The sequence below is a fragment of the Octopus bimaculoides genome, chromosome 7, assembly GCF_046866305.1.
Source record: "Octopus bimaculoides isolate indiv1 chromosome 7, ASM4686630v1, whole genome shotgun sequence".
In the NCBI taxonomy this organism is placed as follows: domain Eukaryota; kingdom Metazoa; phylum Mollusca; class Cephalopoda; order Octopoda; family Octopodidae; genus Octopus; species Octopus bimaculoides.
In genome coordinates this window covers 19,476,674-19,501,673 of record NC_142934.1, presented here as the reverse complement: position 1 = coordinate 19,501,673, position 25,000 = coordinate 19,476,674, and the positions used below count along the sequence as shown (strand labels likewise).

The 25,000-nt window shown below is 37.3% G+C and overlaps 1 protein-coding gene across 10 annotated transcripts in view; it reads right to left on the bottom strand.

The window, feature by feature from the left end:
- Nucleotides 1-25,000, bottom strand: part of LOC106872893 (phosphatidylinositol 3,4,5-trisphosphate 3-phosphatase TPTE2) — a 71,531-nt gene that overhangs the window by 11,220 nt on the left and 35,311 nt on the right. For 9 of the 10 annotated variants that reach the window (XM_014920055.3, XM_089354957.1, XM_014920061.3 and 6 more), the window contains 9 exons: nt 20,746-21,027; nt 18,253-18,456; nt 16,600-16,743; nt 11,692-11,858; nt 10,074-10,138; nt 7,708-7,768; nt 5,157-5,238; nt 3,914-4,064; nt 1,636-1,716 (listed from right to left, as the gene is read on the bottom strand). In XM_014920055.3, the coding sequence (XP_014775541.2) occupies nt 1,636-1,716; nt 3,914-4,064; nt 5,157-5,238; nt 7,708-7,768; nt 10,074-10,138; nt 11,692-11,858; nt 16,600-16,743; nt 18,253-18,456; nt 20,746-21,027 (1,237 nt within the window). Of the gene's footprint in view, nt 1-1,635; nt 1,717-3,913; nt 4,065-5,156; nt 5,239-7,707; nt 7,769-10,073; nt 10,139-11,691; nt 11,859-16,599; nt 16,744-18,252; nt 18,457-20,745; nt 21,028-24,066; nt 24,599-25,000 lie in introns of those variants that run through there. The other variant, XM_014920062.3, reaches the window with a different exon arrangement.

Sequence of the window (25,000 nt, the reverse complement as noted above, 5' to 3'; positions counted from 1 at the left end):
AAAATAATATACAGCAAATCAATAGTAAATATTTATTATTTAAAATTAACATGCATTTAAACATATTATTATTAAAGTTTTATTTTAACAATAACAATTAAATCAAACAAATATGATAATACATACTAATATTTAATTTATTAATACAATGAAAACAACATTATATTTATAAAACAACTATACCATTAACTAAACAAACAAGTATATAATTTATATATCTATACTCAAAATCTTATAATTATACATAACAATTAAGCTACTTATTTATTTATGATATTTAAATAAAATCATATATATATATAATGGAGATGTACTTGCATAGCAAATGACTTGATCTGAGATTATGTGCTGAAATAAAAACAATTGCAACATGGAAGATGTTTGTAAGCCATTTAAGAACACAAAAAACCGTTAGTTCTACTTTAAATTTCATTTGTGTCAATATATTTTCGTCGCTTTGAAACCACGACCTGTTCACTGACGAAATTTTGTGCTGCATCTCACGAAGTTTTGTCAATGAACAGGTTGCAGTTTCAAAGAGATGAAAATGTCTTGACACAAATTAAATTTAAATGCTGAAGTGAATCTAACATTTTTTTTTGTGTGTGTTCTTAAATGGCTTACAAACATCTTCCACGCTGCAATTGCTTATATATTATACAATCCACAAAAAAAGATATCATAAATAACCAGTTACATCTAGTTCAAATGACAACCACCACAGACCCCACAAACTATGGAACACCTATTGAAATGCCCTCTAATAAGAATCATGTTCTTCTGCTGACTTTGCAACATATAATGAAAATGCAGAGATAATGTATTCAGCAAAATTTACCTAAAAGTTAAATGGACTTGCAGAGAGGAAAAGAAGCTTTCATTGAACAAAACTATGATAAAATAAATCAAGCTGTGACCTTCCATTCTTTTATTAAGGATTATTATAGGTGATGTATCTTATCTCTTTGTTTCTTGAGATAGAGGGGTAAGCTGTTTTCATTATGGGACACATGTTGCATACGTCCAAAAGCATACATATGTGTGTGTGTATACGTCTACCTCTCTCTCCCTCTATTTATATAGGCTTGTATAAATATGTACATATACCTTTTGAGTATTGGGCCTCATGGAGGCAATGTGGTCAATGCTGGTGTCATGAAACCAGCACCCATACCAGTGGCACGTAAAAAGCACCTTTTGAGCGCTGAGCCTCACAGAGGTAATGACAAATGGCCAAGACCTTTGGCAATATGCTGTGCTTGAGAAGGAATATCAATCAAGCCAAGTGAAATCGTAGTCATGACAGATACTTGTGTCATGCAACTGGCACCTGTGCCGCTGTCACATAAAGGCACCCATTACACTCTTGGAGTGGTTGGTGTTAGGAAGGGCATCCAGCCATAGAAAGAGCAGCCAAAGAAGAAGATGATTGTGAATATTGTGCAGTAAGTGTATATATGTGTGTATAAAAGTTGGTAAATATGTATAAATATATGTATATATGTGTAGCAATAACAAGCAAAATGTGATGGTGTATGGAGAGAGGGAGAGAGAGAGAACCAGAGAATGGAAGTTGTGTGTGTGTGTGTGTGTGTGTGTCTGTGTGTGTGTGAATACATCAATAAATATACAAACCTGACTTGGAGTTTGTACACCTTGAAACATTTTACCAACACTAAAATCTGTGCGTCTGTCTCCAAAATATTCCAGAACATCCTGTGAAGTATCAGAAAAATGTTATTTAGAAAAGATACTGAAATGAGAGGATGTCTGGCAGAAAAAAATATCAAACAATGAAAATATCACACAGGAAAGAAATATATAGCACTGAAATATCAAACCAGATCAATGTGAAGTTGAGAAGGTATTGTACAGAGAAGTTATCAGGACTTAAACATAGGGCCCTTCATGAGCCCTAAAACTCATAATGAGAGAGTTTAACCTGGTTTGCATGGCATATAAAAGACCAAGAGTACAACACTCCCACACTGAATGGGATGCTGGTCGATTGCATGGTTTATTTCCCAGCTATTGTTGGAACTCATTTACAGTTGAGCAGACTGGGGTAATGTGAAACTGAAGTGTTTTGCTCATGAACTCAATACATCACCTAGTCAAGAACATAAGATTGTGAATGCAACATCCTAACCACAAGAGGAAAATCAAACAGGCATAGCTGTGTGGTAAAAAGCTTGCTTCCCAGGTTCAGTCCCACTGCATGGTACCTTGGCAAGTGTCTTTTACTATAACCACGGGCTGACCAAAGCCTTGCAAGTGGATTTGGTAGATGGAAACTGAAAGAAGCCTATTGAATATATGCATGCATGCATGTCTGTCTGTCTGTCCGTCCCCCACCACCGCTTGACAACAAGTGTTGATGTTTACATCCCTGTAACTTAACAGACTGGCAAAAGAGACTGATAGAATAAGTACCAGGCTTAAAGAATAATAGTAACTGTGTGATCTTCTACAAAACTAACTAGTCACATTTTTACATTTACTAAGTGGTTGTTTCATACTATTTCAGAAAGTACAATCAAGTCTATTTCAAATTAAAACTGAGACGTGTTTAAGCTTAAACATGTTCTAAACATTTGGACTGATTTAAATGTTTGTTTATTCACAACATCGCTTTTGTACGCCTACTGCAATATTATTATTATTATTGAGTGAGAGAGCAGAGTATGCCATCAAAGTGACACTGGGGTAAAATATATACGAAGCCTATTATACCCATCATGACTACCCGTCTGATAAGGGTACACCAGGCACATGCATCACAACCATATGTGCACGACATGGTGATCTCATATCAAGATAAACAGCGCATGACCTCGCAGGTGGGGCCCAGTTAGAATTTTCTTCCGATCGGGTAGCCCATCCCGCTCAAAAGGACCCTGAATAAGGTTTGTTTAAGGATGTTGAGCAAAACACCCATGTTTCCAAAGATGAATTATTCAAACCCCAAAGAATTCCTCTCAACACATGGCTATGATGCTCCCCCACTACTTCTATTCGTGATGAGAGATGCACATATGGTCAACCACCAAGGGACATGCTCAACTGGTTAAGGTCAAACAACTGACAAGCAAATCTGTGGTATTAAGCAGAATATTTGCTGTAGTCCATCTTTTTATACCAAGACATTATTATTATTATTATTATTATTATTATCATTATTTTGCTATTTCTATAAAATATAGAAATATCAAATAAGAACGTCAGAATTTGGGTCTCTGTCATCTAAAGTATCAGTGTATTAGATGGTCTATCAAACCTGTCCTTACTCTGGTGAACCTAAGCCTTGTTATGAGATGCACTGTGTTTGAGATCAAATTCTTTCTCCTTTCTAGTAGGACATCCTCTCAGTGCTGGTGTCATTCCAACTTATTTTGGACGGAGTGGATGATAAGTCTAACATGCTGTTCGGTTTAACATCACCTCCTGGTGCCCTACGATGCCTTGAGTGGAGTTCTCTGCGGCTAACATTTAGGCAAGATGCAGTTATCTCCCTTGTAAGCCTACCGCTACATAACAATTCATCACAGGTCCCTGGATGTCTTCAGCCGAAGTCACTGTTTGCAAACTATCAGATCCAAATCCAGTTCTCTCCCTTGAAATTGTGGGCTTAACGCGTTCTAGTTAATATTATTTTGCTTTGGTGTGTAACAGACTTGTCTTAAGCATTCAGATCTAACTCAGTTCTTTCCCTTGTATAATAGGCCTAAAAGTTCCTGGATGATTTAACGGAGTTTGTTCTGTTTCAAGCATTCAAACCAGACACCTCAATTCCTTCCCCCATCTACGATTTTCCAGCAAACATTCGCCAAAGGACGTATAGATTAAAACCATACTGCCTCTTTCCCTGAACTCAGTCTACATACAACACACAAATGAAGTACAAGACACTAACCTTTGCTTCATTAAACAGTCCGCAGTCTATAAGCCACACACAAATGATTGTTCCTGTACGTCCTTTACCACCTTTACAGTGAACAGCAATGATATTATTCTTGTCTGCTGCCATCCATTCTCGTACATCAGAACAAAAATCGACCATTTTCCTGCCAAAAATAAAAAATGAAAATATTTGAAAAGCAATTACAAACCGAAATAAAGGTGCATATTTTTTTTCCTCTCTTTGTCCCTAATATTTCCCAATTAAGGATTATTTGTTATTTATAATCATTAAATCGGGGCTAATGGTGCAACTGGCCTGTCTGCAACAGAAATAGAAGATCAAGCAGTCGCTAAATTTTCCCTTCAAGACCTCTCCCTCTCTGGAAGGGATGCCAATCTATCACTAGGTAAGCCCTCAATTTCAGGACTAATTTTTCTGTTGAGTGTACAAAAAACGTGAAATGAAGGGCTTGATTCAAGAATATAATGCACCACAAAACGTCCAGCCCATGGCAGCATGGAAAAAAAGGATGTTAAATGATAATGATGACAATGATGATGATGATAATGTATCCTTCTCTTCATAAGATGGTATCATGCAACTTAATGCTTTTGATACCAACTCATCTGAGACCACCTCTGGTTCTATAACAGAAATTTCTTATTTTAAAGTGATCTAGATTAAAACCTTCCATCAAAATTTCATGTTAATTTAAGTTCTACACACCAGAATAATAACAAAGTTACGAGAGTATTGTAGTTCACTTGAAGCATTGTGTATTGTTCGTAAAGAATAAAAAGTTTTGAATGGTACGCCAATGCACTATAATACAAAAAATGGACTATATACCTGTTGTAATTTAGTTATCTATAGTCCGATGATATTTCGGAATGCAATTCCTTCTTCAGATATTCTTAGATGGCGTCTCTGCTATAAACTGCCTAATGGCTTTTCTTTTTTTCGGAAGTGTCTCAGTAGTGGTCTCACAATGCTCCTTCCGGAATTCCTCATGAGAAGTGCGTGAGGTCAGCTATGTTTCAATCTTGTAAAGTTATTTTACTAAATTCTTTATCATTTTCAAAATTAATTGAAGCAAAAGTAGCTTATTTTAATAGAAATATGGTCACAAAAAGATTAATGGAAATTCGGCTGCTATGTCTAGCTAGTCATGTGACCACATAGAGGCTCCCTCGTTGGCTCACCCTTATGCAAATTCTATTAGAAGATGTAACACAGCAAAGAAACATAAACTTACTTCAGTGATGGCACATTGTGGTCATCGATGCATATTCGTTCAACTCTGTTATGGAAGAGACTTTCATCATAATCACGTTCACCTGAAAATTAGTTGAACGAATAGGAAATGTAAGATCTGGGGAGGATTAACATATATTAGAATCAAACTCAAACTGGCACTCCATTGGTTATGACAATGAGTGTTCCAATTGACCCGATCAACAAAACAGCCGGCTTGTGAAATTAGTGTACAGGTGATGGAGCACTCCACAGACACATGTGCCTTTAACATAGTTCTCAGGGAAATCCAGCATGATACAGAATGTGACAAGGTACTACTTGTTTTTGCCAGGAGAATGAACTGGAGCAAAGTGAAATAAAGTGTCTTGCTCAAGGACACAGTGCGTCACTAGGAATCAAACTCACAACCTTACAATTGTGAGTTGAATGCCCTAACCACTAAGCAATGAACCTTCACTCGTATGTTAGAATACTTGACTTCTATTTATAAAGAGTATTGCACCAAAGCAGTTTTTAAAATGACTGGCTTTTACAACATTCACAATGTGACATAGGAAAATACAAAGCAAAAATTTTTGTATATTATTTTTTTTTTAAATCACCTATATTGTATGACATGTTGCATTATGACACTGGTTGTGAAGAAAAAAAAATCTTTTGTAAAATAAATGAAACTAGTGCACATACAAAACATGTAGCTATGTGTCTGACAAAACATGTGGCCATGTATCTGACAAAACATGTCACTCTGCATTTTATTCTGTGCTAATTCATATTTACTACATCCATACCAGCTGTAACAAAACGGTACCATCTCTGGCATGGGTTGCACTGGTTGTTATGGTCTGAGTCAGATCTTATCCAGAGTTATTGCCCTTCGACACATGTTGCTTGCCTCTATGTTTCAGTTTTTGGCTTGGTTTCTATAGCTAGATGTCCTTCATATCATCAACCACTTTACCAAATGTACTGGGCATATTTCATCAAAGCACCAACACCAGTGAGGTTGTCATGCTCTTGAATAGATCAAAAGGTCTTTTTAAATCCTTGTTACTTTTATTCATTTGCCAACCACTTTATAAAGTGCACAGAGTGCATTTAATAATGGCACCAGCATTAGTGGGGTACCCCATAAGAGGAAGAGATGACTGGCAGTAAAAAAAAAAAAGGGTTGGTGAAGAGTATCAGTATAATACAGAAGATAGTTTGCTGGTCTTGTGCCAAAATTTGAAACTATTATTATTGTCATTATTATTATTATTATTATTATTAAGTCAGTAAGCTGGTAGAATCGTTAGTACGCTGGGTAAAATGCTTAGCGGTATTTAGTCTGTCAACACATTCTGAGCTCAAATGCTGCCAGGGTCGATTTTGCCTTTCATCCTTTCGGGGTCAATAAATTAAGTACCAGTTACACACTGGGGTTGATGTCATCGACTGGTCCCTTCCCCCAAAATTTCAGGCCTCTTGTCTATAGTAGAAAGGATTATTATTATTATTATTATTAAGTGGTGAGCTGGCAGAATTCTTAGCACACCAGACAAAATGCTTAGTAGCATTTCATTTGTTTTTACATTCTGAGTTCAAATTTCCGCCAAGGTTGATTTCTCCTTTCAGCTTTTCCTGGGGTCAATGTCATCAACTTGCCCCTTCCCCAAAAATTTCAGGCCTTGTGCCTATTACAGAAAATGTTATTAAGGCAGTGAGCTGGCAGAATCATTACAGCATCAGACAAAATGCAAAATAGTATTTCTTCTGGTTTCAAGTTCTGAGTTCTAACTCTACTGAGGTCAGTTTTGCCTTTTATGCTTTCAGGGTTAATGAAATAAGTACCAGTCGAGCACTGGGGTCAATGTAATCAACTTGTCCCCACAATTTCAGGCCTTGTGCTATAATAAAAAGGATTATTATAATCATTACTATTCAGTAGTCTTACTTTTATCACTTGCTTTCACTACACTACTGAGTGCAGCTCTGTGTGCCTTGGGTATGTGCTGTGGTTTGTTGTGATGCCTTATTTTTACTGTATTGAAAGTGTTTTACGTAGGATGTGTGCAGTACCTAGTAGTGCTATTTTCTGTATGTTGTATATACTTGTAAGTCCTGGTGTTTTTGTTATGTATTTGTCTGAATGCTTTTTATCATACCTAATGCGCCTACTATCATAGGAATTGTTTCTCTTTATAGACTCCACATTTGAGTTACCTTTATTTCCAGGTCTTTGTATTTTGAAAGTTTCTCCATTTCTTTTAGAGAAACATTGTCATCTGTTGGTACTGATACATCAATTAGAAAGCATTTTTCTTTTTCTTGGTGATCTCTGACAACTGTATCCAGCCTATTGGCCTTAATTTTTCTATCTGTGTGTATTGGCATATCCCAGGGTATGGTTGCTTTCTCATTTTCTCATTATTATTATTATTATTATTATTATTATTATTATTATTATTACTATTATTATTATTCAATAGAAGCCAGCATGAACATGAAGGTATAGTGAGTATTTTACATTCTGAAAAGTGACATATTAAATTTTCTGGTTTACTTACTACACAAGTTGTAGATCTTGTAATGGTCTTTATGTTTTGTTTCAAAAAACCTGACCACTTCCTGGAATCAAAGAGAATTATACAGAGATATGATATAATGATGATGATGATGATAATGATCACTACAGTAATGGTTAATAGTAATGATGGTATAATGGTGCCACTGCCCACTGGAAGTCATATGGTGATGAATGATTGGCTCCCAGAAGTAAGTAGAACAGAATGGCGTTTCTGTGTTCCATCTACCAAATCCACTCACAAGGCTTTTGTTAGTCTGGAACTATAGTAGAAGGTGCTGTGCAGTGGGACTGAATCCAAAACTACATGTTTACAAAGCAAGCTTCTTAACCACAAGGCCACCCCTGCACCAATATTATACACAATTGCACCCCCTTTTAAAGGTTCTTTGTCTTGCAAAGTCACTTGGTCACTCTGCCAGTGCAGATGCTACTTAACAAGCACCCAGTTCACATTCTAAAATGGCTGACATTTGGAAAAGTATCCAGCCGTAAAAACCATGCCAAAACTGACCTCACCTGTGTGAGTGCCATGTAAAAAGCACTCAACCCACTCTATGGAGCGGTTGGTGTTAGGAAGGGCATCCACCCATAAAAACCAGGCACTGAGGCATGGTGCAGGCTCCCACCTGGCCAGCTCCTGTCAAACTGTCCAATCCATGCCAGCATGGAAGGAGGATATTAACCCATGACCTACCATTGATCTCATACGAGATCACTTAAAAATTACAAATTTCGTAATTATCTGTCAATATTTACACATATCTAACCTTTTTGCTATATCTACTAGGTATATTTCTCTGATATTCAAATGAGGTTTGCTAATTTTTCACCCAATATCTCGCTTATTTCTATTTCAAATGTTATTTTGAAATGTTATTTTGATCATTCCAGTGTGTTTCTAAGGCTGTTTTATGCTAGAAATCAAAGTTTCATCAAAAAATTCCAGTTAATAGAATTATGGGAGGTAATGGGTTAAACAATGATGATGATGATATATGTTGTTTGTCTGTGTTCAGTTATAATAAAAATAATTTTACATTAATCTGATGGGTTACTCTATCCTTTTTTGGAGTACAAATTTATTATTCTTATACAAGAAAGTTATTGACAGTGACTTCAGCCAGCTAAGCCAACATTGGCAGTCTGATAATGGCTTAGATGGCCGAAACTTTGAAGTCACTGTCAACAACATTCTTGTATCAGAATAGTATATATATATATATATCGTTTAACATCCGCTTTCCATGCTAGCATATATATATATAAAATTATTAGCAACAGAAGTAAGTATTATAAGTGTGTGCACTTGTATAATGTGTTTATGCATACACTTGTCTAGTCATCATGTAATGGTCATAATTGTGCTTCAACATCATACAAGCAAAGTTGTCCGTTTCCGGTCCTCCATGACTAAAACATGTCTGGCCATGGAAACAGGTGAGGGATGGTAAGAGGAAGGGTATCCAGGCATGGAAAACCTGCTTCAATAAACTCCTTTCGATTCATGCAAGCATGGAAATTGGACATTAAATGATGATAATGAATATGTGTGTGTGTGCGTATATATATATATTAGAAAAAATAATAAGGGTTTCAAAGTTGAAAACCCTACAAGAATAGGTGCAAGTGCTAATATTTATAAAACAGGAGACATTAATAAAAATCTGTAAATGTACAACCATCCAGATATATATATATATATATATATATATATATATACACACACACACACACACACACACACAGTTATCAATTGTGGAACACGATTGTCACTACATAAACCTGATGACTGCGTAATGCATAAAAGTACTAGTTTATTGTAAAGTTGTAAAAATTGTAAATAAAACGTGAAAATCAGACAAAGTTGGAATTTCATTGATTAATATATTCTTCTATACAAAACCATACAAACTCAGACACACACACATTATAAATGAAAGGAAAGGCTCCAATTTCCAGAAATTGGACTTGCCTGTTTCCAATTATCAGCTGATAAACTGAACCTGGTTATCTTTTGAATATTCACTGTCTGAATACTTTTTGAAATATGAAATAAAAGCTTGAAGGAAACGCTTAACCTTACATTCTTTCATTTAAAAACCTTTGTGAATGACACATATGATAACAGCTGCTTCAAACACACTTTTGCTTTTATTTTGAGTTCTTATGGTAATATTATAAACATCGTATATATACTTTCAAATGTCATTAATTCTATATTATAATATACATTGTTGCTATCTTCCAATAAGAACATCACATCTGAAGCATCAAGAATTACCAATAACAGATGTTGTACATTCAAAAATTCAGTACTAGAGTTATGGTTGAAATAAAAGCACTTACATGTATAGGGTTTCGATAGAATGCCATTAAACCAGTGGAAGGAAATGACATGGCAATAACTCGCTCTAAATAAAAAAAATAATTAAGAAATTAGTAATAATTAAAATCATTTACTTTTTTATTGCGTTCTTTTTGTTTTACATCTGTGTTTCCTAAGAGCATTCATCATCATTATTATTATTATCATTAGTAAGGTGGTGAGCTGGTTGAATTGTTAGTATGCTGGGCAAAATGCTTAGCAGTAGTTCGTCTCTTTATATTCTGGGTTCAAATTCCGCTGAGGTCGTCTTTGCCTTTCATTCTTTTGGGCTTCATAAAATAAGTATCAGTTAAGTACTGGGGTCGATGTAATCAGCTTATGCCTTTCCCTGAACTTGCTGACCTTCTGCCAAAATTGGAAATCATTATTAATATCATTATTATTATTACCTACACCTTAGCAAAGGCAGAGGTATTGTTTTCAGTTATGTTTGCTTGTTTGTTTGTCCATGGATAAGATATCTCAAGAACCACAGGATGGATTTGGATGAAACTTTCAGGGATATTTTACCTCATGACTGGCACAAACTGATTAGATTTTGGGATTAATCCAGTAACAGACAAGAATTCTTATTTCTTTACTGCCCACAAGGGGCTACACACAGAGTGGGCAAACAAGGACAGACAAACGGATTAAGTCGATTATGTCAACCGCTGTGTGTAACTGGTACTTATTTAATCGACTCCGAAAGGATGAAAGGCAAAGTCGACCTCGGCGGAATTCGAACTCAGAACGTAGCGGCAGACGAAATACCACTAAACATTTCACGTGTCGCGTTAATGTTTCTGCCAGCTCACCGTCTTGCAGACAAGAATTCTGCATTATTTTCCTTGTCTTTTACTTAATTTTTGAGAGCAGTTGGGTTCATTTTTAGTATTCTCATTTGTGAGGGCAGTCAAGTTTATTTTTTGTATTTACACTACACACAATTGGAAGAATTCTTTTTCAAAAGCTGGATAGGGTAACCCATCAAAACACTAATTATTTAAGGGGAGCCTTAATGTGACCATTTGATCTGCTAGATGTAACAACCAAATCTCCCTCAAATCACACCCTAATGTTTAGGAACAAAGGAAAGAAAGGATGCATTGGATAATCATGCAGGTACTGTGTCAGGCAAAAATATCTTTGATCATATATTTGTTCATTTCGGGTTGACCTGGGAGTAAACAACACCACCACACAATTATAAAGTAGCAAGAAGAACCTATTTTCTTTCTAACCAGGCAGACTGAACCAAACAGAGTGATGTGACTTGTCTAAGAAGTACAAACATAATGGCTGCAGTAATATTTGAACTTGTGAGCTTGGGGTTTGTAATTAAGTACATGAACTTTACATCATTAAATATTATAATGAGTTTAGTATGTACAGATCTCAGGTGTACTACAACTTGTTGGAAAAGTATAAGAAGGGACAGAAGGCAGTCGTAAGTCAAGTTAAGGAAGACAGCAATGATAGCCAAAAGCATAGGCATAGTACAGAGAATAAATTTAATTAGCTTTATCTGTGATGTAGCAAAGATGTAAATTAACTATACCTGTGATATAGCAAAGATCTTAATTTAATTAACATTACCTGTGATGTAACAGAGATCCAAATCAAAACCATCTCTCTGGTAACGGCGTTTGTTTTGTGAGACTATTTTACGAGAGGCAGAAGTCAAATATCGATGCTGAATATACATGAAGTAAAGAATCCTCAAAATACGGCTAATTCTCACAATACGTCCAGCAACAAGAAGTCTGGCAACAGAAAATGTTAGAGAGGAAATTATTAAAGAATAATTAGGTGCAAGCATGGAAAAGCGGACATTAAAATTATGAGGAGGGTGGTTTTATATATATATATATCAATGTATCATATATCCGAAAAAGAAACACACTCTAAGACATAGGGCAGTAATGGATTCACAAGTAGTTAAGTCTATGTCTGGTAGAGACCAATGGTTTCGCATCTACAAAGGCGTTATCGCCATGAATGTCTCACCACACTCTAAAGACTTGTCTTCGGCTTTAGGAGCTGACAAGGTTAAGGCCTTTGTGGATGCAAAACCATTGGTCATTCTATGACGGGATATACACTTAACTACTTATATATATATATATATATATATAATAAGGATTTAATAATCCTTAACTTCTACTATTACCGTCTCCAATGAAGGGATACATTGAATTTTCCCTGAAACAGCTGTAAGACATTCTACATAAAATATAAATTTGTTTATACCATTGGTCTCTTTATCTCATTCTTTATATATATATATATATATATATATATATATATATATATATATATATATATATATATATAAACCGAGCCTGTAACAAACACTTCAGCAACAAATTGAAATGGATGAGACAACAACAACCTCAACACACAGGAAAAAAAGACAAATACCCAAATAACATCAACGGGATTCTGATGTCGGACTGCGAACTACCGGAGATATACAATGACATCGCAAACGAAAATAGTCACACACCTGGAATGTATGGCTCAGTACTACTGGATGAAAATGAAGCGTGTGCCGTAGGATTACCACCGAACTATGCAGTGTATAACAAGGTCAGTAAGATCAATTGTCTATCTGAGATTGAAAAAACATTTACTAAGATTAGATGGAGGTTAGGACACCACTACAACAACAACTCAGTTGTAAGAAACCACCACGACAGTAATACGCATAATATTCACAATGCAACCAACAATAACAATGGAAATGGCAACAATAACTACACCACCACCACCACCAACAACAACAATAATGATTACACTACCACCATCAGCAACAGCAATGATAACAGCAATAGCAACAACCACACGAACAGCACCGCACACACCAGGAACAACAACGTCCATCACAATAACAACAGCAACAGCAACAACAGCAGCCACACATACAATGATAACAACAATGGCAACAACACCACCTTAAAAAATCTCTTTTATAACCCGGTTGACAAATCCTATGATATGACCCGAATCTATCCAACGGATTTACCTTTCAACAAAAGAGTATGCATCTCGCCATACACAGATGATAAAACAGAAGCCATGATCTCTTTAGCTAGAAGCAGACTCAAGAAAACATTAACACGTTATATAGCAACTGCACCAACACAAAACGAAGCAGAGGCCCACCAACTCGGTACAGTAGCTGCAATGGGCATACGAAAACTAAAACATAGAGTTAGAAACAATGAAATAGTATGCCTCCCTACAGACAAATCAGGCAGGATATCGGTAGACAGCCTGCAAAACTACACCCATACGATGCAAAAACATATAGAAGATATGAGAGAAGTTACACCGCAAGAATATGAAAAAGTAGAGAAAATTCTCAATGCACACATGGGAATGTGGTGTAACATACTCCAACCAAAGAGACGCACAGCACAGAACTTTGCATCATCCAACAACGACATTCCTACACTCTATGGGTTACGAAAAGACCATAAACCCATTGCAGACCCTATCATGGGCCCACCATGTCGACCGATTTGTGGTGCCAATATTGCCAGCAATTATAGGCTGTCATTCTTCCTCTCACAGATATTAAGACCACACATCGAGATGTCTCCTGATGTTTGTGAAAGCACTGAGGACCTCCTCAGCAGAGTCAATGAATGTAACTGCTCCCATGACCTGACAGATTGTATTATAGGCAGTATGGATGTAGTATCTCTCTATCCATCCATTGACATTGACTTTGCCGTAGAGAGATGTGTTGAAATTATTTCGGTAAGTGAAGTAACCTTCCGTGAAGTGAACACGAGGGAACTAGGCCTCCTCCTAAAGCTCGTTTATAATAATGAATACTTAGATCACCACGACCTAACTAGATTCTGCCCCACCAGGTCAGGACGAGGTAGACCACATACGATCACATCAGCTGCTAGAAAAACCACCGCAGAGCGTTGGAAGGGATGGAATACACCCACCCACGACCCAGAGGATAATATCCAAACACGAAAAATGGTTGCACATGCTGTAGGTGCAAGTCTGAAGACCACCCTGCAGAACCATATAGTTAAATTCAATGAAAAACTATACATGCAGGTCCAGGGAGCGGCTATTGGTGTCAGTGTGGCCGGAGACGTGGCAAGCCTATTCATGACCTGGTGGGACAAAAAGCTGAAAACAACTCTCGAAGAACACTCAATAACACTCAAACTATACGGGAGATATGTGGATGACATTAACATCGTAGTCAAAACACCATCAAACATTCAGACTGAAGAGAACGAGAAGATCGTGATGGAAAACATCCAGAATATAGCTAATACAATACACCAGAGCATCAAGGTAACAATAGATTACCCAACAAGACACCTAAACATGAGACTCCCAGTACTTGACACAGAACTTTGGCTAGAAACAATTAATGACAAAGTTCAAATCCTCCACTCACATTATATGAAACCTATATCTTCAAAGTATGTTATCCATAAGAATTCGGCTCTATCACACAGTGTGAAAATCAATATATTAGTAGCCGATTTGGTTAGAATAATGAAAAACATATCCCCCCTGTGCGGTCCATGGGAGGGGCAAAAACATATTCAAGACTTCATGCATCGCATGCAATTTTCGGGATACAGCCAGAAAGATAGAATCCGGGTATACAGAGGAGCTAACAAGAAATTTGAGGAGATTGTTGTCAAAGATACAAATGGAACACAACCTAGATACCGTAACAAACAGTGGAATAGACTACAAAGGATTAGTAACAAAACAAACAAAAAGACCACGTGGTACAATACCGACAAGTTCCAGGGAGTAATGTTTGTGGACGCCACGCCACACGGAGAACTGGCCCGCAGATTTCGAAAAATCCTCAAAAGTACCAAGTTGAGGATAAATGTTATAGAAAAACCAGGGAGATCAATTAGATCAATAATATGTAAAACATATCCCTTCAGAAGAACAAGGTGTGTTGAGGAGAGTTGCATTGTGTGCAAAAATAGTCCTGGTGCCAACTGCAAAGCCAGAAATGTAGTCTACAAAATAAGCTGTATGGATGGTGAGTGTAAAAACAGAAACACCACATACATAGGTGAGACGGCAAGAAGTTTGGCTGAGCGTGTAAACGAACATTGGAGGGACTATAATAATCAAAAACAAACCTCGGTGCTCTACCAGCATGCCAAAGAACAACATGGTGGTGTACTGGACAGAATTAACATAGAAATCCTGTCTAGACACCCCGGTGACGCATCTTTGCGACAAATACAGGAGTCGGTCCTCATAACTGAAACGCAACCAATTTTAAACACCAAATACACGTAGATGAGGGCCTTACAATTGCCCGTGGTTGCATGTGTTGTTCACACATATGATACGGAATATGAACGTAAATAAATTAATTAAAAAGTCTCTATCTGATCTGATATAAACGAAATTGTTACAAACACACATATGGACGCACATACTTACATATAAGCACGAACACATAAGTGCGTGCACACATATGAGCGTGCACACATACGAGCTTGCACACACTCACATGCTCATACCAAACAGTTTCGAAACAACGCCAAAACAATGCCAGATCATATATTCAAAATAAATGGAAGTGGAGAGACAAGTTACTGAAGAGATTGCAAGAGTGCAATGAAATAATTTAACAAAAAACTATATAAATTAATAAAGGACTGAACCAGTGCGTGTGTTTATTACCGGCATAATGCCTCTCCCAAGGTTTAATTGTATATATATATATATATATACAAGTGCAGGAGTGGCTATGTGGTAAGAAGCTTGCTTCCCAACCACATGTTTCTGGGTTCAGTCCCACTGCATGGCACCTTGGGTTTGGGCAAGTGTCTTCTACTATAGCCTTGGGCCAACCAAAGCCATGGGAGTGGATTTGGTAGACAGAAACTGAAAGAAGCCCGTCGTATATATATATATATATGTATATATATGTATATGTTTGTGCGTCTGTGTTTGTACCCACACCATCGCTTGACAACTGATGTTAGTGTGTTTACATCCACCGTAACTTAGTGGTTCGGCAAAAGCGACTGATAGAATAAGTACTAGGCTTACAAAGAATAAGTCCTGGGGTCAATTTGTTCGACTAAAGGCGGTGCTCCAGCATGACTGCAGTCAAAATGACTGAAATAAGGAAAAGAATAAAAAGAATATATATATATATATATATATATATATATATATATATATATATGTATGTATGTATTTAGAAGGTTGTTTGTCATGGCTGGTCAGAGAGTGACCATTGGTTTCGCACCTATAAAGCATTTAATCTGTATAGGCGACTTGTTTTGAGTGATGAGTTGCCTATACACCTAAGCACTTTGTAGGTGTAAAACCAACGGTCAGTATATGACTGACCACAGCAAACAACCTTCTGTATATACAATTGATCTAATGTTTTAGAGTGTGTTTCTTTTTCGGATATATGAACTATTGACAGTGTGTGCGTGTGTGTGTGGGGGGGGGGGGTGCATGACATACTTGACGTAACTGTGACGGTCTTTCTTTATAATTTTTCCACAGGAGTCTATTCCATAAATACCGGCAAATATCATATCAGTGAAGAAGGATGCGACGACCACCACCATGTCCACAATATCTATCCAGTTATAGAAAAATCTTCGCCTTCATGGAGAAAGTGCAAAAATAGAAAGAAAGAGAGAAAGACAATAACTTTAATTATTATGATGATGATGATGATAATATGCTGTCTTTTATTATTTGCCACAAGGGTGGAACTTTACAAGAAACAACTATTTCAACGGCGACAGAAACAGAAACATTTCTATTTTATATGATATAATAGTAAGGTACGGGATAGGGTTACCCAATGATGGTGGTGTGAAGACGGTTTCGATGCTGGTTGATTGAGTCATTCTTCAGCCTCCGAAGTAGTTTGCGTAGACTCAAAGGTAGAGTTACGGAGCGGCTCTTAGTGGTCCTGTGTCTTTGAAGGTGCAGCGCTAAGAGGTCAAGAAAAGGCGGGAACGCTTTGATATAGGATGACCATGCATGCACATGAGGGACTTCCTGCATACCTTCTGGAAGACATGTTCCTGCGCATGCGTGGATGAACTTTCTCAAAATGGTGACTGGTATTAGGCGTCACTACAGTACCAAGGAGTTTGAATCAAACTGTTTGAATCAAACTGTTTGAATCTATACATGTGTGAGTGTTAAATAAAACGAGACAACAAAGTCAAGGCTTTGTGGAATTTTCAGGACATTTATAAAGAGAAAGATAGTCTCACAGCTGTTTCTGGGATATTAGGGATATTCCTTCATCAGAGACGATGCGAGAAGCTTAAATAGAGGAAAATATTAGAATTTAACCTTCTCACATCGTCTCTGATGAAGGGATATCCCTAATATCCCAGAAACAGCTGTAAGACTATCTTTCTCTTTATAAATGTCCTGAAAATTCCACACAGCCCTTGTTATCTCATTTTATTTAACATATACATGCTCATACAAGACCTGCATTAGGTTCTTCACTCGTATCATTATCAAACCTAGAGCCTAACTATGGTCCTTCTATAGCACTTACATAGTGTTACCTGCCACCTTGGGTCTTCTGGATACCAATACCTCTCATACTTATATATATATATATAATAATATTAGGGATAAGAATCCAAATTTACAGGTAAAAACTCAATTAAATTCAATTTATTAAAAATTAAAATTAAATTAAGTTTCACAGTATAAAATATAAATATATAGTTTTAGGAAAAAGAACCAAGGTTCATGAACTCATCACTGAAAATTCACTGTCACATATAGAAAAATTAATAAGTAAAAGCACAATAATTAAGTATAATATAATACAAAGTAAATATCATAAGGTAATGATAATATATGTGACAGTGGATTTTCATCGATGAGTTCATGAACCTTGGTTCTTTTCCCTAAAGCTATATATATATATATATACTAAAAGGCTATCTTAGCTCCTCATTTGTGTCACTTAAAGTTTTGTGGATGTGGAAAAAAAAAAAAAACAACCACTCATTTGACAAAAAAGTTCTGCAATGCGATGCCACACCATGGCTGCAGTCCAAAGATTGAAACAAGTAAAAGTCAAAACAGTTATCTAAATTTGATGAGGTAAAAAAAAAAACATCATATACAAACCCTTTATAGAATATCCGTGCACCAACTTCAAGCATGAAATATGTAATGATGACATGTGATGTTATTTCCAGCCCATTATTTGTATCACATTCGTATATGGACAAGTCAACGATGACAAGTATAAAATCAGTGAGGATCAATATCAGTGTGAAGATGCGAAATACAATGTGCTGGACGACTCGCTGTACCCTCAACTGCATGGCTCTGTTAAAACAGAAGAACAGAAATGCAAATAATAGTTTTGAATTTTGGCACAAGGCCAGCAATTTTAGGGGAAGGAGATAATTTGATTACATCAATCCCAGTGCTTGATTGATGCTTATTTTTTTTTTTTTTCAACTCCAAAAAAATTAAAGACAATGTCGACTTGGTGGAATTTGAACTTGGAACATAAAGCCAAAAGAAATGCAGCTAAACATTTTGTCCAGTGTTCTAACACTTCTGCCAGCTTTCCACCTTTAGAAATACAAATCATACCAGTGACATCAATAATCCTTTCTACTATAGGCACAAGGCCTGAAATTTGAGGGGAGGGGCTAGTCAATTACATCAACCCCAGTACTCAACTGGTACTTATTTTATCGACCCTGAAAGGATGAAAGGCAAAATCAACCCTGGCAGGATTTGATCCCAAAACATAAAGATGACAAAAGACCGAAATACCTGGTACCCTACTGTACTCAAGAAGACCCCCCCCCCCCCAGCCTCCACAGTAGAAGTGTTTAGGCTGCCCCCACTCACCTTGGTGAAGAAGATTTGCCTGTAAGAGTCTTGTGCTGGTGTCATGTAAAAAGCAGTCATGTCGGCACTATGTAGAAACACTCATGCTGGTGCAATGTTAAAAGCACCAACACACACTGTAAAGTGGTTGGCATTAGGAAGAGCAACCAGCCATAGAAACCAAGCCAAATCAGACTGGAACCTGGTGCAGCTCTCCAGCTTGCCATAAAGTAATGTGCTAATGATTCTGCCAACTCAATGCCTTAGTGACAGCATCTATAATAAGTGTCTGGAAGCAATAAAATTAACTCTTCTGATACTAACCCACCTGAGGTTGCTCCTGGCTCTACGATACATTCTTCAGGTTTAAAAATGATCTGAATTAAAATCATCCACCAAAATTTCATGTTGATTTATGTTCCAAACACTAACATAAAGTTATTTTACTAAATTCTTCTTCATTTTCAAAATTAACTGACACAAGATCAGTGTATTTCAACAATAGAAACATGATAAGAAAAGGGTAGGTTAAAGACTGTCCCAAACCTATAGATTTGTTAGATTTGATTTTGACCCAGTTTCTGCAGCATTAAGTGATTCAGAGTGCATAACTCTCCCCTGTGCAGGATGCTAGTTCATTGTATGGTTAACCGTTAGTTACCACTGGTACTCGTTTTTAGCTGATTGAACTGGAGCAATATGAAACACAATGATACAATGCACTATCTAGTTTGAGAATTGAACCTATGACCTAACAATTTTAAGACCAACACTCTAACCACCCCACCATAGGCCTTTATACGAAACAAAATAGTTGGGTAAGGCAAGTGTGTGTTGTGAGTAGAATTGGGTAGACAGCAACTACACAAGTTTGTCACATGTGTGTGATTATGTGAAAGAGACACACAAAGAGAAGACAGAAAGATTTTCCATAGCTGAATGCTCTGTCAGTTTCCCATGCTTACCTGTTCCCAACTAATGTAATATTTAATATCTTCTCTACTCCTTCAGACATGGACAGCACAATGGCCCGACATGTTTTAATGAAAAATTACGAATGAACAACACTGCTTGTCTGAGGGTAATGTTCTGTTTTGCAATCAGTACGTGATATCCAGACAAGGAATATAATATATGTCGTCGTCGTCTTCTTCTTGTTCTTCTGCTACTACTTCTACTGCTACTACTGCTACTACTACTACTGCTACTACTACTGCTGCTACTACTACTGCTACTACTACCACCACTACTACTACTACCACCACTACTACTACTACCACCACTACTACTACTACCACTACTACCACCACTACTACTACCACCACTACTACTACCACCACTACTACTACTACCACCACTACTACTACCACTACTACTACTACTACTGCCACCACCACCACTACTACTACCACCACCACCACTACCACCACTACTACTTCATCATCATCATCATCACTATTTAATGTCCATTTCCCATGCTGGCATGGGCTGAATGGTTCAATGGGAACTGGTAGTGAGCCATAGGACTGCCACAAGCTTCAAAGCCTGCTCTGGTATGGTTTCTTAATGTTCTTCTTAATGCTAATCACTTTATAGAGTAATTTTTAAGTTTATCTCTGTAGATTTCCTATAGAATTCAGAGCCAGCACTGAAAGTTCCGAAGTTTCATTTATGAATATGTATGCATAAAACGTGATCAAAGATAGAAAAAAAAGAGACAGAAAGAGAAAGGGTGAGAGAGAGAGAGAGAGATCAATGTACTGGTGTACTTACTCTAAAGTTGTTTTTGGAGTGCTTGCTTTATACCCAGCAGGATCAGGCATGAACTTTGTTGGTGAGGTACTCAAAGGTTGCGCAGTCGATTTAATATTCAGTTCATCTTTACCATTTTTGAATCCGACCTGAAGCCGAGAGGAAGTGGAGATCTGTGTGTCTTGAATATCAATGGACAATGTTGCTGTTTGATCTTCACTTGACACACTGACTGAAACGTCTTCGTTTTCAAATTGGCCATACTTAAACATTCTCCCAGTTTCAACAGTCAAATCTGGTGCACTGAAACAAAAGGAAACAATTTCATTGATTAGCCTATTAGCATTTGAACTGGCTAAAATCCGGCCCAAATATTCTTCCTGTTTTATATTCAAACTGGCCAGATCCAGCCTCTCACACCTATACTACAATATCATGTGAAAACTAAATAATCGCATCACTGAAGTCTCAAAGCTATGGGACAATGCATGTGTAATTCAAAATAACTTGAATATATAAATGCTACATTTGACAGGGGTTAACAACAGACAAACATAAAGGTAATGAGAATGGTGGGAGGAAGTAAAATAGTGGTGGGAGGAGGTAAAATGGTGCTGGGAGGAGCCAATGTGTTGATTTTTCTTTATATATTTTATAAAGGCACAGGCAAAATTGTGATTAAGAAGCTAACTATGGATCTACATGGCTTTGGGTACATTCTCACTGCATGGTATCTTGTTGGGCAAGTGTCTTCTACTATAGTACTGGGCTGACCAATGCTTTGTGAGCGAATTAGGTAAGTAAAAACTGTGTGGAAGCCTATGCGTGTATGTATGTATTTGTATGTGTGATGCTGAACCTTTTGGATGAGATGACAACGGAGCGAAATACCTGGTCAAGCGATGCTGGGGAAGACAAACAAACACTCAAACATACATATATATATATATATATATATATATATATATATATATATATACATATATATATATATATATAAAAGACGGGTTTCTTCCAGTTTCCGTCTACCAAATCTAGACAAGGCTTTGGTCAACCCGAGGCTATAGTAGAAGACACTTGCCCAAAGTGCCATGCAGTGAGACAGAACCCGGGACCATGTGGTTGGTAAGCAAGCTACTTATTTCTTTACTGCCCACAAGGGGCTACACACAGAGGGGACAAACAAGGACAGACAAATGGATTAAGTCAATTATATCGACTCCAGTGCGTAACTGGTACTTATTTAATCGACCCCGAAAGGATGAAAGGCAAAGTCGACCTCGGCGGAATTTGAACTCAGAACGTAGCGGCAGACGAAATACCGCTAAGCATTTCGCCCGGCGTGCTAACGATTCTGCCAACTACTTACCACACAGCCACTCCTGCACTGTGTATTTGGACTTTTTTGTGCCAATTCAGCTTCCCTCTCATTATCTTTTATCTGGTTCAGTCATTGGACTGTGGCCATTCTGGGGCTCTGCTTTTAAGGGTTTACGTGAACAAATCAACCCAAGTACATAACTTTTTTAAAGTTTGGTACTTATTCTATCAATTTCTACGGATGTAAGCCAACCAACACCACTTGTCAAGCAGTGGTGTGGGACAAACAACACAAAGACACACACACACATAAGCATATATATATATATATATATACATACATATATATATATATATATATATATACTCACACATACATACATATAAATACACACACACACACATATATATATATATATACACAGACACAAATATATATGTTTGCCGTGGCCGTTGCCAGTACTGCCTGACTGGCCTTCGTAGGATTTTCGAGCAAGATCGTTGCCAGTGCCCCTGGACTGGCTCTTGTGCAGCTGGCACGTAAAATACACCATTTTGAGCGTGGCCGTTGCCAGTACCACCTGACTGGCCTTTGTGCAGGTGGCATGTAAAAGCACCCACTACACTCTCAGAGTGGTTGGCGTTAGGAAGGGCATCCAGCTGTAGAAACTCTGCCAAATCAGATTGGAGTCTGGTGTTGCCATCCGGTTTCACCAGTCCTCAGTCAAATCGTCCAACCCATGCTAGCATGGAAAGCGGACGTTAAACGATGATGATGATGATGTATATGTATGTGTGTATGTTTCCATCTACCAAATCCATTCACAATGCCTGGGGCTATAGTGGAAGACATTTGCCCAAAGTGCCATGCAGTGGGTTTGAACCCAAGACCATGTAGTTGGGAAGTAATCTTCTTAACCAGTTATTTCTTCTTTTTTCTTTTCTTTTCTTGCAACTGGAATAATATGAAGAAAATATTGCAAGTGAGAGCTGTCAGCTGTCTCAACAAAACAACTGCTTTTGGAAAAAGAGAAAAAAAAGACATTCTTCATTCAAGCCCTTACCCAACCATATCACCTGTTGTTTGAGAGAGAGAGAGAGAGAGGAGGGAAGACGAGGGAAAGAGATAATTGTTGAAATGGTGAATAGAGACTGTGTGTGTATATGTGTGAAAGAGAGGGCAGGAGAAAAAGAACATATTTAATAATCTCGTACATGCCAACTATATACCAACAGCGATTTTAAATAGCTGTTGCCTTTCTGTGAGGTCTTTACAATGGTGATTCCAATAACAGGTTAGAATTTCAACTTAAATATATTTTCATTGTTTCTTGAAGGACAGAGAAATTCAATCATTATGTTGTGAGCAAGAAGAGTGAAGGAAACATAAAAGAGGAGGGGAGAACATGCTAAATTAGCATTCTTTTCTGTTCTGTTTCTGCAGCCTGACAAAATAATTTAGTATTCAAAAAAGAAGCATCAGTTGGTCAATTTTTTGGGGACAAGCCAGCAACCATACAATAACTTAGGCTTCATGAGTAAAGGTACATGGCCTAGTGGTTAGGGTGTTGCACTAACAACCGTAAGATTGTGGTTTCAATTCCTGTGGCACGTAAAAAGCACCCACTACACTCTTGGAGTGGTTGGTGTTAGGAAGGGCATCCAGATGTAGAAACATTGCCAGATCAGAGTGGAGCCTGGTGCAGGCTTCTGGCTTGCCAGCCCTAAGTCAAACCGTTCAACCCATGCCAGCATGGAAAGCAGACGTTAAACGATGATGATGACGCATACACCCACACAGAGTTTACATATTTTCTATTTAGCAAGCCTACTTGCAAAATATCAGTCAGTCTGAGCCATGCTAGTACCTAGGCAATATAGTTGATCATACTGGTCCAGTATTTACCTGTATGCGACAGGTGGTATATCTTATTGATCCAAGAAAGACTAAAAGCAAGGTGAATGTGGGCAGGATCTGAATTGAGAGCATAGCCAATAATAATGTACTTAATTAGTACATACTTTACTACTGAGCCAGGGAAGAGAAAAGTCAAAAATCCACATTGGATATTGACCAGCAGGTTTTCATTCAGGCTGGATATAGGTTACATCAATCTCACCAGTGTATAAAGGACTACACTGGTTATAGCTGTTGCCCTCACCCCACCCTATTACTCCACCTCGAACTCCTTTTCCTTTTTATTCGGATGTAGTTTGAGTGAGTTGTTCTTTACTAGTCATATAGGTGGCCATTATTTGTATGAGTAACAGCAGCACAAATTCAGAAAACAAAAACATTAAAAAAAAAAAAAAACTGGTACTCTATCGGTTACAGTAACAAAGGTTCCAGTTGATTCAATCAATGGAACAGCTTGCTTGCAAAATTAATGTAAAAGTGCAAATCTAAAATATCCAATGAGTTTTGTAGTGGTTGTGAGGCGAGGTAGAAATCCCATAGTTGTATGAATGTTGCTTTCTGATCGGTGTTAATTCAACAATGTTTTGTCATCTGGACAAACAACTGATGTGTTTACATCTCAATGTCTTCTCAGGAACTGATTATTGCCTTTCAAAACTCGCGCTTCACCACTGTGTCATGTGTATCCTTCCGCAGCCAGCAATGATTGAATGTTTTGGGCGTATATATATATATATATATATATATATATATATATATATATGTATACATGTCTCTTAAAGGATAGAGCTCAAAATCAATGCATTGAAGATACTTTATTGCAGCAACAATTATAACAACAGAAACAACCACAATAAGCCAAACCTATGCACATTTCAATAGGGTATCCCGGAAAAATAAACCACATCATCAGATGTCTCGTAAAATATTGTAACAAATTACAACATATTACAAATTTCTGGATACTCCATCTCATCAGGGTCGCATTATTGCCATCACCAATACTATTATTAGCAAAACACACACATCATCCAAGAG